The following is a 12,066-nucleotide window of genomic DNA, read 5'->3' as shown; positions in this document are numbered from 1 at the left end:
CTCATATGACAAGCTCTTCATTCCAGGAATCATTCTTAGGAACCTCCTGTGGACCCTTTCCAAGGCCAGCACATCCTTCCTTAGATACGGGGCCCAAAACTGCTCACAATACTCCAAACGGGGTCTGACCAGAGCCTTATCTCGCCTCAGAAGTACATCCCTGGTCTTGTATTCTAGCCCTCTCGACATGAATGCTAACATTGCATTTGTCTTCCTAGCTGCCAACTGAACCTGCACATTAACCTTAAGAGAATCGTGAACAAGGACTCCCAAGTCCCTTTGTGCTTCTGATTTCCCAAGCATCTCCCCATTTCAAAAATAGTCTATGCCTCCATTTCTCCTTCTAAAGTGCATAACCTCACACTTTTCCACATTGCATCCCATCTGCCACTTCATTGCCCACTCTCCTAGCCTGTCCAAGTCCTTCTGAAGCCCGCCTGCTTCCTCAATACTACCTGACCCTCTACTGATCTTTGTATCATCTGAAATCTTAGCAACAGTGCCTTCAGTTTCTTTTTCCATATCATTGATGTATATACCGCTTGCCTGCACTGGCGGGCTCACAACTAATTAATGATGGCCGGCTTCCAAAACTAGAGGACCAATAAAAGGCTCTTTAGCTTAAAAGCAGCATATTATTCAAGATAGGCAAAAGTAAGAGAGCCCTGAAATAGAGACACACTCTCTCCTCCATTTTTAAATTTAAATTTAAAAATTTGCAGCACGGTCGCCACTTTCGTGGACCTTCACCACAGGACATCCTGTACTCAGGCAGGCAGGGTCGTTGGGTCTGGTTGGAATGATGGTCCCACAGTTTGCCACCAGGATACAGCCTCCAAGTAGCTGCAATGTCACCCACTGGGTGCCACATGGAGGCCAAGTGTAAAATTCTAGTTAGACTCCAACTGCAACAAGTCTTGTTGGCTCTGAAGCAGCTGAATTGGCTGCTGCCAGGAGTGGGTGGGTAGCTCTGCTGACTTTCCATTCCACCTCTGGATGGATCCATAGAACTGGAACGAATGGCAGTGGCACAAAATTCCCAATCCTTGTGCGTCCATTCCCACCCTCAGCAGGGGTTAAAAATCCAACCCCAGATATCAAACTGCATTTCTACGAAACTAGCCTCACTTGCCTCATGTTTCTCTTTTTGCAATCCTTACTTGATCTTTTAATTTTAACAAGCTCTCAAAAGACACCGTTACAATGCAATTTGATGGGCTAAATGTCTCTGTGCCTGACTATTTAGCATGAAGCCAGGCTGAAACAGTCTGGGTTGGCCTTGAGGTTTTTTTTAGACCAGGTAAAGTTTCAATTTCAATCTATTTCAATTTCTGCCAAGCTTTGATGTATCATTTGATTTTTAGAAGTCTAATTATTTAATGAGACCGACTGAGCTTACAATTTAGAAAACCATACATTTAAATATGAAATAGTGCAGCTGTCCTGCTAATATTGATCAGTGCAGTAATGAGAAGTGACAGCCTTTCTAGGTTTATTCAGTTTTCTCTCCTTTGGCCTTGACTTCCATTCATAAAGATGTCAAGGAAAGCTATTGTTATCCCTATACCTATGAGGTCTTGTGGCATTGAAGCAGGATTCTCCATGGCAACTGCTTGAAAAGAGAAAATGTAATTTTCAGATATGACATTTTGAAAAACGAAATAGGAAATTACAGAAAAGATTTGCCAAGGAGTGGATGGAGAGGCACAAAGACATTGGGACAAATTTTTTACACAGATTCTTAGAATGTGGCCATAGCGGGTGAGTATTTTGAATGATTTGAACTTTTGTGTTCCACGCAAAGACCTAATTCCAGAGAATGTAAAATTGCTTTGGGGCAAAAAGGGTGGATACTAGATATGAATATGGCATGTTCATAGGGTTGCCAACCCTACCGGAATGGTCGAGAGTCTACTTGAATCAACATCAATTTCCCAGTGATCAAGGAAAGCGTTCCGTGCGATTTCAGAACATCCTTTTATATTGGCACCATTGAGTAAATTGAGCCAATTTGGTCTAAAAGCATCATTGTCTCTCACCCCTTCCATCCCCTCCCCAAACACGCACACAAACCAGGAAGGCGGGTCCTGCAGTGCTGGCTGGGAAATGTTGTGTCTCTATCTCTCCATGGCAGAGAGTGGGGTACTGGGTGGAGAAGCAGTAGACTACATCTTCCTGAGGACCCTGCGGCTGGGAATGAGGGAGGGAGCGGTGATGTGACTGATCATAAATAGAACACCAGGGGTTGAGGTAAAGGGTGAGAGTAAGAGCCGGATATGTCTGTGACAGAGGGAAAGCAGCAGCTCAGTCCACTGCAGAGTATTTCGCTAGCCTTTGCCCCTTATATAAACAGCAATTTTCAGGCAATTAATAAAATATAATTCCTCAAGCATTGCTGGAAAAAAATTGCAAGTTCACATTGTGTGCCGTTACGAATGCACAAATCGACCAGTATGTTCAGTCAAAAAAAATCATCATTGCTAATCAACAGAACTTATGCCGAGCAATTTTCTCCATTCTGCTGTTTGCCTTGCACAGATGGTGGTTTAGTAGCAATATTACTCACAGGCAATCGAGAGGCCCAGGCTAATGCTCTGGGGACATGGGTTCAAAACTCACCATGGCAACTGGTGGAATTTAAATTCAATTAATAAATCTGGAATGTAAAACTAGTCTCAATAATGATGACCATGATAATATCATCAATTGTTATAAAAATCCATCTGGTTCATTAATGTTCCTCAGAGAAGGGAACCTACCATCCTTACCTGTTCTGGTCTACAACAATATGGTTGAATCTTAAATGCCCTCTGAAATAGCACGGGCAAGTCATCCAGTTCAAAGGTAATTAGGGGAGGACAATAAATGCTGGCCTTGCCAGCAAAGTTCACATCCCATGAAAAGAGGAAACAAAAGCACCTCACTCTCCATCTCTCCCATAGTCTGTACATCCAGAATGTACTTAAAACTTACTGCTCATTAAATTCACATCAAAAACTTACAGCTTGTACTTATTACAGTTTTTGGGACATTATAATTGCTAATGCAACCTCGCCAACGATTTGAATTGTCAAGTTTCATTCCTGCATGCAGTAAATTGTTACTCGAGGTATTTCTAAAATCCAAAATTTAAACTTTTAAGGGTGTGAAATTCATCAGTGGCAGCTGGGCTGGAACAGATTGCTTATCGTTCTGATTCCAGTTGCATTGAAGTATCAGGATTCCGATTGGAATGTCTCCACCTGTGCCGATTGTGGGTTTCCAACCGTAACTGTTTTGAAAGCGGGCAATCAAGGCTTGGCAAAAGGGATTTGAGATTGAGATTTTTTTGTTGCTGATGTTTCCAATATCTCCATTCCGCTGCCCATCCCCAATTATTACACATCAGCAGCAGTTAGAGGAGGTGGGGTAGCATTGGTATTCATGTGTCTTTGTTCGCACAACCAACTCAAAACCGCAAACCAACTTGCACCACCGTGCCAGCTCTCCATGACATCACTTCCTGGGCAGCATGGTGACGCAGTGGGATAGCCCTGCTACCTCACGGCACTGAGGTCCCAGGTTCGATCCCGGCTCTGGGTCACTGTCCGTGTGGAGTTTACACATTCTCCCCATGTTTGCGTGGGTTTCGCCCACACAACCCAAAAGATGTGCAGGCTAGGTGGATTAGCCACACTAAATTGCTCCTTAATTGGAAAAAATGAATTGGGTACTCTAAATTCTTCATCAAAAAAAAAAATATATCATCGCTTCCACTGTAGTCTCCCGGAATATGTCAGCCAGAGTTGGCAACCCCAGTTTTGTGCAAAACCAACAATCCAAAAGTTTGAATATCTAGATAATATGAGGTCCCAATCCGACTTGGTCTGCTCTCAACCATTGACAAAATGATAGAAATTGTTATCAACACTGCTATCAAGCAGCTTTTATTCACCAATCACATGCTCACTGATACTCAATGTAACCTCCATCTAAGCGTTGTCAAGAGAGCTGAATTCCGGAGGTGCGGTGAGAGTCATTTTTCATGACCTCCATGCACCTTTGATCTAGTATGGCATCCAAGAGTCTGATCAAAATTGAAGACAATGGGGAAAAGGAGAAAATCTTTCTACTAGCCTGAGTCATATCACAAAGGAAGACGGTTGTGGTTGTTGGCGGCAATCATCTCAGCCCAGGACATCATTGCAGGAGTTCCTCAATTTTGTGTCCTTGACCCAAACGTCTTCAGCTACTCCATCAATGATCTTCCTTCCACCGCAATGTTAAATTGGTCACTAATGATTTCATAGTGCTCAGTACCATTCACAACTCGTCAGATAATGACTGGGTCCTTGTCCACATGGAATAAGACCTGATGTGGGATGATAAGTGGGAAATAACATTCACATCACACAAGTGCCAGGTAATGACCATGGGGGCTGGTTTAGCACAGTGGGCTAAATAGCTGGCTTGTAATGCAGAACAATGCCAGCAGCGCGGGTTCAATTCCTGTACCGGTCTCCCCGAACAAGCGCCGGAATGTGGCGACAAAGGACTTTCCACAGTAACTTCATTGAAGCCTACTTGTGACAATAAGTTATTATTATTATTATGATCAACAAGAGGGTGTCTAACCACATCCAGTTAACTTTCAATGGCATTACCATCTCTGAATACCCACCTTCAATATCCTGGGGTCACTATTTACTTAACTGGAACAAACTTGTAAATATTACTGCTACATGAACAGGTCAGAGGCTAGATTCTATTTGGTGAGCAACTCCCAAAGCCTTTCCATCTCCTTGAGCATTTATCTTTAGGGAGAGAAGGGCGGTGCAGTGGTTAGCACTGCTGCCTCACGGTGCCGAAGGCCCAGGTTCCGTCCTGGACCCGGGTCACTGTCCATGTGGAGTTTGCACATTCTCTCCATGTATGCATTGTTCTCACCCCCAAAATCCAAAAATGTGCCTGGTTGACTGTGCTAAATTGCCCCTTAATTGGAAAAAAAATAGAATTGGGTACTCTAAATAAATAAACAAAAATCTTTGGAGAGAGAGACAGAGCTGGGACAGAAACAGACCAGAGAATGGGTAAATTCCAATGAGCAAGGCCTGCAGCATGTTCAGGGAGAGGGGCTGTTTGAAGAGGACCTGCAGGAAAAAGACAGAGTGGTGATCAGATAAATAAAGCCCGAGAAGTGAGGGCTAGATCATTTAACTTTGGGGAGAGAGGCAGAAAAGTCCAGGAGCATCCTGAGTTTGAACAATAACGAAGAGTGACACTGAAAAGCTGTAAGTTAATTGTTTAAGGACTGAATCTAAACAACTAAGAGTTTAACAAATGTTTAAAATATTCACTATTAGTAACTCAGAACAAATGAGTAGTTGGTGAGTCTTATCTTCTAATTTTAAGTAAGATTTATTACCACTAGCTTGGTGTATTAAGTTTGAGTAGGGTTTATCAGTATTAGTGAGATTTATTAATGGTAGTAAGTTTATTTTTTTTAAATAAATTTAGAATACCCAACTATTTTTTCCAATCAAGTGGCAATTTAGCGTGGCCAATCCACCAACCATGCACATATTCTGGGTTGTGGGGATGAGACCCATGCAGACATGGGGAGAAATTGCAAACTTCTCACGGACAGTAACCCAGGGCAGGGCTTGAACCCGGGTCCTTGCCACAGTTAGGCAGCAGGGCTGACCACTGCGCCACCATGCCGCCCTAATAGTAGTAAGCTTTATTAGTATTGATAAAGCTTAATTAGTATTGGTATGATTTATTACCAGTAGTAAAGTTTATTAGCAGTAACAAACTTATTATTCAGTGAATAGAAAAATGGCAGGGCTTCTACAACATCGAGAATGCTCATCCTGTGTTACGTGGGAATTCTAGGATGCATCCCAAGTCCCGGGCAATCATTTGTGCAGGAAGTGTCATCAGTTGCAGTACCTTAAACTCGAGTTTTGGAACTTGAGCAGCAGCTGGCATCACTGCGGCGCATCCATGAGATTGACAGTTACATGGATAGCACGTTTGCAGATGTTGTCACCACGCAGCTTAAGAATATGCAGGGAAAGAGGAAACAGATGATGACCAGATAATCAAAAACAAACAGGTAAATGGATCAGGAATCCCCTGAGTGCATTCCACTCTCCAACCAGTATTCAGTTCTGAACACTGACGAGCATGATGATACACCAAAGGAGTGCAGCCAGAACCTAATCCATGACATCATGGGTGGCTCAGCTGTATAGTGTGGGTATAAGAAAGACTGCAAGAGCAATAGTGATAAGTGATTTGATAGTTACGGAAATAAGGAGGCGTTTCCATGTTTGCAGACATGAATCCAGGAGAGTATGTTGCCTCCCTGCTGCCAAGGTCAAGGATGTCACTGAGCAGCTGCAGAGCGCCCTGAGAGGGAACAGTCATGGTCTAAATCGAGGCACATGACATAGGCTGTGACACAAGGGATGTGGTCCTTGAGACATATTTTTGCAAGCTGGGTAGGAAACCATCAAGCAAGATCTCAAAAGTAGTAATCTCTGTATGAGTCCCAGTTTCATACAAGTGAATATTGAAATAGGAGGAAAAAGCAGGTGAATGGATGGAATGATGGAGCAGGAGGGAGGGATTTAGATTCTTGGGACCAGCTCTGTGGAGATAAAACCTATACAGGCTGCAAGGGTTACACCTGAATAGAACCTGGACTGTCTAAATCAGGGTTACTGTGCATTTATGTAAATACACAAAGTTTTGCAAATAGGATTGGTGAGTGAAAAGCACAGAATGCCATGTGAAAATAGAGCCCGAGCTCCAAGAACAAAGAACAGCACAGGAACAGGCCCTTCAGCCCTCCAAGCCTGCGCCGACCATGCTGCCCATCTAAACTAAAATCTTCTACACTTCCGGGGTCCGTATCCCTCTATTCCCATTCATTTATTTGTCAAGATGCCCCTTAAACGTCACTATCGTCCCTGCTTCCACCGGCAGCGAGTTCCAGACACCCACTACCCTCTGTGTAAAAAACATACCTCGTACATCTCCTCTAAACCTTGCCCCTCGCACCTTAAACCTATGCCCCCTAGTAATTGACCCCTCTACCCTGGGAAAAAGTCTCTGACTATCCACTCTGTCTATGCCCCTCATAATTTTGTAGACCTCTATCAGGTCGCCCCTCAACCTCCTTCGTTTCAGTGAGAACAAACCAAGTTTATTCAATCTCTCCTCATAGCTAATGCCCTCCATACCAGGCAACATCCTGGTAAATCTCTTCTGCACCCTCTCGAAAGCCTCCACATCCTTCTGGTAGTGTGGCGACCAGAATTGAACACTATGCTCCAAGTGTGGTCTAACTAAGGTTCTATACAGCTGCAACATTACTTGCCAATTTTTATACTCAGTGCCCCGGCCAATGAAGGCAAGCATGCCGTATGCCTTATTGACTACCTTCTTCACCTGTGTTGCCGCTTTCAGTGACCTGTGGACCTGTACACCAAGATCTCTCTGACTGTCAATACTCTTGAGGGTTCTACCATTCACTGTATATTCCCTACCTGAAGAAAAGCAGGACTGGATGGTGTTCAGGAAAGGTAGGAAATGAAGAAAAGGCTGAGGGATGGCGGTATTGATTACGGAGATCATTGCATTGCTGGGAAAAGAGGACGTCCCAGAAGGGGCAAGGACATAATCTATTTGGCTCGAGCTAAGAACAAAAAAGGTGCAATTGTATTGCTCAGTGTAGTCTATTGGCCACCAACCAGTGGGAAGGGTGTAGTGGACAAAGTTGCAAGGAAACCAAAGAGATGTGAAAAAGTTATAGAGCAATTATAATGAGGGACTTTACCGAAATATAGACTGCGCTAGTAATAGTGTCAAGTGCAGAGAAGTTAGGAGTTCCTCAGTGCAGGAAGTATGGCAGTACGTTTCCATCCACCAAGAAAGGAGGCACTGCTGGATGTGATTCTTGGGAATAGTTAATCAGTTGGGTCAAGTGAGTGTCGATAGGAGAACATTTAGGAAACAGTGATAATTGTATCATAAGGCTATAGAATAGAACAACATAGCGAAAGAATAATCAATTGGAGAAAGTTAACTTCAATGTGGCAAGGACAGATCTGGGTGAAATAAATTGAAGTCAAACGTTTGTGAGAAAATGGCACAATCAAGGTATATTCTCTCTGACTACAATCATATGCTCCTTGTCCTCCTTACTCACACTCTGTCCTTGCTTTGCTTTCTGATTCCTATTCCTCATGACCCTCTCCAATGTGTACCAGTATCCATGCTAAAATCATGCTCCAATTTTGAGAAGAATATTGAATTTTATTACCTTAGAATTGTCAGTTTGGTCAGGCACAGTGGTGAGCACTGCTGCCTCACAGCACCAGGGACCTGGGTTCAAATCCGGCCTTGGGCGACTGCCTGTTTGGAGTTTGCACATTCTCCTTGTGTCTGCGTGGGATTCCTTTGTGTGCTCCAGTTTCCTTCCATAGTCCAAAAATGGGCAGGTTAGCTTGATTGGCCATGCTAAATTGTCCCTGTGTCAAAGGGTTTGGTAGAGTTATAGGCTTACAGTGATAGGGCGAGGAGTAGGCCTGGGTGGAGTGCTTTTTCGGAGGGTTGGTGCAGACCTGATGGGCCAAATGGCCTCCTTCTGCACTGTAGGGATTCTACCCATGAATATCCATACTTTGAAGGATTATGGGTGCCATGGAGTTTAGGTCATCTGTGGTATCCCAGGAAAATTATCTCAAAAAGAGTTCAAAATCTATGTTTATCCTTTTGTTCTGGATAAAGATGAATTATCTTTAAAGAATTCACTACTCCGATGAATGACTTCTAAGGGTATATACTGGGCCGGCATGGTGGCGCAATAGTTAGCACTGCTTCCTCACAGCACCAGGGACCCGGGTTCAATTCCAACCTTAGGTGACGGTGTGAAGTTTTTTTTAAAATTCCAAGTATCCAATTCTTTTTTTTTTCCAATTAAGGGGCTATTTAGCTTGGCCAATCCACCTACCCTGCACATATTTGGGTTGTGGGGGTTGTGGTGTTCTTTGTGATTCTGTTATCAGGGTGGATGTTGCAGTGTTCACAAAGACCACAGAAGCTAAGTTCATTAACAAAGCTAACTTTTGTTCACACTACTTATTAAAGCTCGACTACTTACTCCTATAGTAATCAATAACCTCGTAATCCACAATCTACACTCTACTAACATTAGTCTCTGCACTCTATCTATAACTGTACTCTGATCTCTCTCACTGCTCTTCTCCAACCTCCTCCAACCTTCTCCCAGAAGCCTGTGAGTCAATGCTTTACATAGTTCTGTATCTAGCTCCATCTATGGTTAATTATGATGTGACATTAACCCTTTGTATTCTGAACATTTCACATAATGTCACAGGGGTGACACCCACGCAAACAAGGGGAGAATGTGCAAACTCCACACAGACAGTGGCCTGGGGCCAGGATCAAACCCGAGTCCTTAGTGCCATGAGGTCACAGTGCTACCCACTGCGCCACAGTGCCACCCTTCTGTGTGGAGTTTGCACGTTCTCCTTGTGTCTGTGTGGGCTTCCTCTGGGTGTTCGGATTCCTCCCACAGTCCAAAGACATGCAGGTTAGTTGGATTGGCTATGCTAAATTGGCCCTTTGTTTGTGTGTACGGTGTGAGTATCTGTGGCTATGCTTGATGTCATGTAATGCCTCTCAAGCTACAAGGCCCTGGCGACAGACTAGCAACCTGTTCCAGGAATAATTAGCTACAAAAACAGACCGATGCACCGTTAGGGTGTGGAAAGATAGAGACAGATAGGTATGTACTGATATCATACATTAAGCCTTTGCCTTCATAAAGGGAAAGCTTTAAGCCTAACAAACTGCAAGCCATGGCACAATCAGCAAATGCCCAGTAAAATGTTGTCAATCACAAAAAAATTATAGACACACAAGCATTGTGGAGTATTTACTTCAGGTAGTAACGTGTATTGCCGCAGCTCACTTATGAGATAGTGTGATAACTCGAGGAAGTGCTTCTTAGAGAGGCAAATGGTGTGGGTACGAGTCTGGGGGCGCTGGCAACGGCACCGCTGCCGCTCCCGCCGAGGAGGTATACCACGAGCCAGGTGGTGGTGGCGGCCCTCAAAATTTGGGGGCAGTGGAGGCGGCATAGGGGGGAAGTTAGGGCCTCGGCGTGGACCCCATTACGGGGGAATAGGGTTCGCCCCAGGAAGAACAGGTGGAGGGTTTTCGGGGTGGCACAGGGCAGGCATACGAAAGTTGGGGGACCTGTTTGTGGACGGGATGTTCACGAGCTTGGGTGAGCTGGAGGAGAAGTACGGGCTCCCCCCCGGGGAACACCTTCAGGTACTTACAGGTAAGGGCATTTGCCAGACGGCAGGTGGTGGAATTCCCACGGCTACTGCCACACACCATACAGGACAGGGTGCTCTCGGGGGGGTGGGTGGGAGTGGGGAAGATCTCGGAAACTTACCAGGTGATGCAGGAGGAGGAGGAGGCCTCGGTGGTGGAGTTGAAAGGTAAGTGGGAGGAGGAGTTGGGAGAGGAGATTGAAGAGGGGACGTGGGCAGATGCCCTAGGGAGGGTGAACTCTTCCTCTTCATGTGCGAGGCTCAGCCTCATACAGTTTAAGGTGCTGCACAGGGCACACATGACCGGGACAAGGATGAGCAGGTTCTTTGTGGGTGAGGGCAGGTGTGTTAGGTGCTCAGGGAGCCCAGCAAATCACACCCATGTGTTCTTGGCATGCCCAGCGCTGGAGGAATTTTGGAAGGGCGTAGCGAGGACGGTGTCGATGGTGGTAGGATCCTGGGTCAAACCGGGCTGGGGGCTCGCAATATTTGGGGTGGCAGAGGAGCCGGGAGTGCAGGAGGCGAAAGAGGCCGGAATTCTGGCCTTTGCGTCCCTGGTAGCCCGGCGAAGGATTCTCCTTCAGTGGAAAGATACGAGGCCCCCAAGCGTGGAATCCTGGATCAGCGATATGGCAGGGTTCATTAAATTGGAGAGGGTGGCATTCACCTTGAGAGGGTCGGTACAAGGGTTCTTTAGGCAGTGGCAACCGTTCTTAGACTTTCTGGCAGAACGCTAGACATTGGTCAATGGCAGCAGCAGCTCGGGGGGGCGGGGGGGGGGGTTTACTTTATTTTTGTTTATGTTATTTACACTGGAAGGGTCTGAGGGGGTGTACACACCTGTTGTCTTAAGTCGGGGTGTTAATGTTAATTTATTATTTAGGTACGGGGGGGGGGAGGGGTTTGGGGGTTGCTTTTTTAGATTGTGTTTTGTACTTAATCCTGTTGGGTTCTTTTTTCTTTCTCATTTTGTTATTGATATTTTATGAAAACCTTTAATAAAAATTATTTAAAAAAAAAAGAGAGGCAAATGGTCTCTGACAGGAAATATAATAAGTCATATTTCAAAACATTGCACTACAGGACTTGTCAGTTCAAGGTTTGGCAATTTAGACTTTAACATTTGAGTTTAAAAAAATAGTGTTTGTTCCCAGTTCTTGGCATAGCAATAAGAAAATCCATATTGTATTGTGTTATTTTTGGCACAGGTAATTTGCACGAGACCAGAAGAATACAATCGACGTGAGGTTTTGTGTGATGGAGTTCCTGAGGGACCCCTTCAGCGTAATCCAGGGAATCAGGATCGAAATAGAACACCCAGGCTTCCAATCTCAGCAGAAGTGGAATTTTGTTTAAATCTGATGGAATATGAAACTCCACCCTATGATAAGTTCGCTAATTTTAGCTTCCGGAACACTTTGGAAGGTATTTTTTAATGTGTTTTAAAGTTTGTACATCCTTTGGGGGGTGTGGAGATCTATTTCTTTGTACAGCTCATCAAAATTACTTTGGCTAATGTTATTTGTTTATCACCTGAGGAGTGATGTTCTTTTAAGGAAAACAATATCTGAAACTATGTGTACCCGGGCAGCACGGCAGCACAAGTGGCTAGCACTGTGGCTTCACCGCGCTAGGGTCCCAGGTTTGATTTCCCGCTGGGTCACTGTCTGTGCAGAGTCTGCACGTTCTCCCTGTGTCTGCGTGGATTTCC

The 12,066-nt window shown here is 44.7% G+C and overlaps 1 protein-coding gene across 1 annotated transcript in view; it reads left to right on the top strand.

Annotated features, from left to right (window-relative positions):
- The window catches only part of tyr (tyrosinase), a 122,513-nt gene that overhangs the window by 62,916 nt on the left and 47,531 nt on the right, over positions 1-12,066 (top strand). The window contains 1 exon segment of the mRNA XM_072475909.1: positions 11,564-11,780. Coding sequence (XP_072332010.1) covers positions 11,564-11,780 — 217 coding nt within the window.

Source organism: Scyliorhinus torazame, chromosome 15, assembly GCF_047496885.1.
Source record: "Scyliorhinus torazame isolate Kashiwa2021f chromosome 15, sScyTor2.1, whole genome shotgun sequence".
In the NCBI taxonomy this organism is placed as follows: Eukaryota; Metazoa; Chordata; class Chondrichthyes; order Carcharhiniformes; family Scyliorhinidae; genus Scyliorhinus; species Scyliorhinus torazame.
Note: the sequence above shows the minus strand (reverse complement) of the source record. Positions and strands in the feature narration are given on the sequence as shown.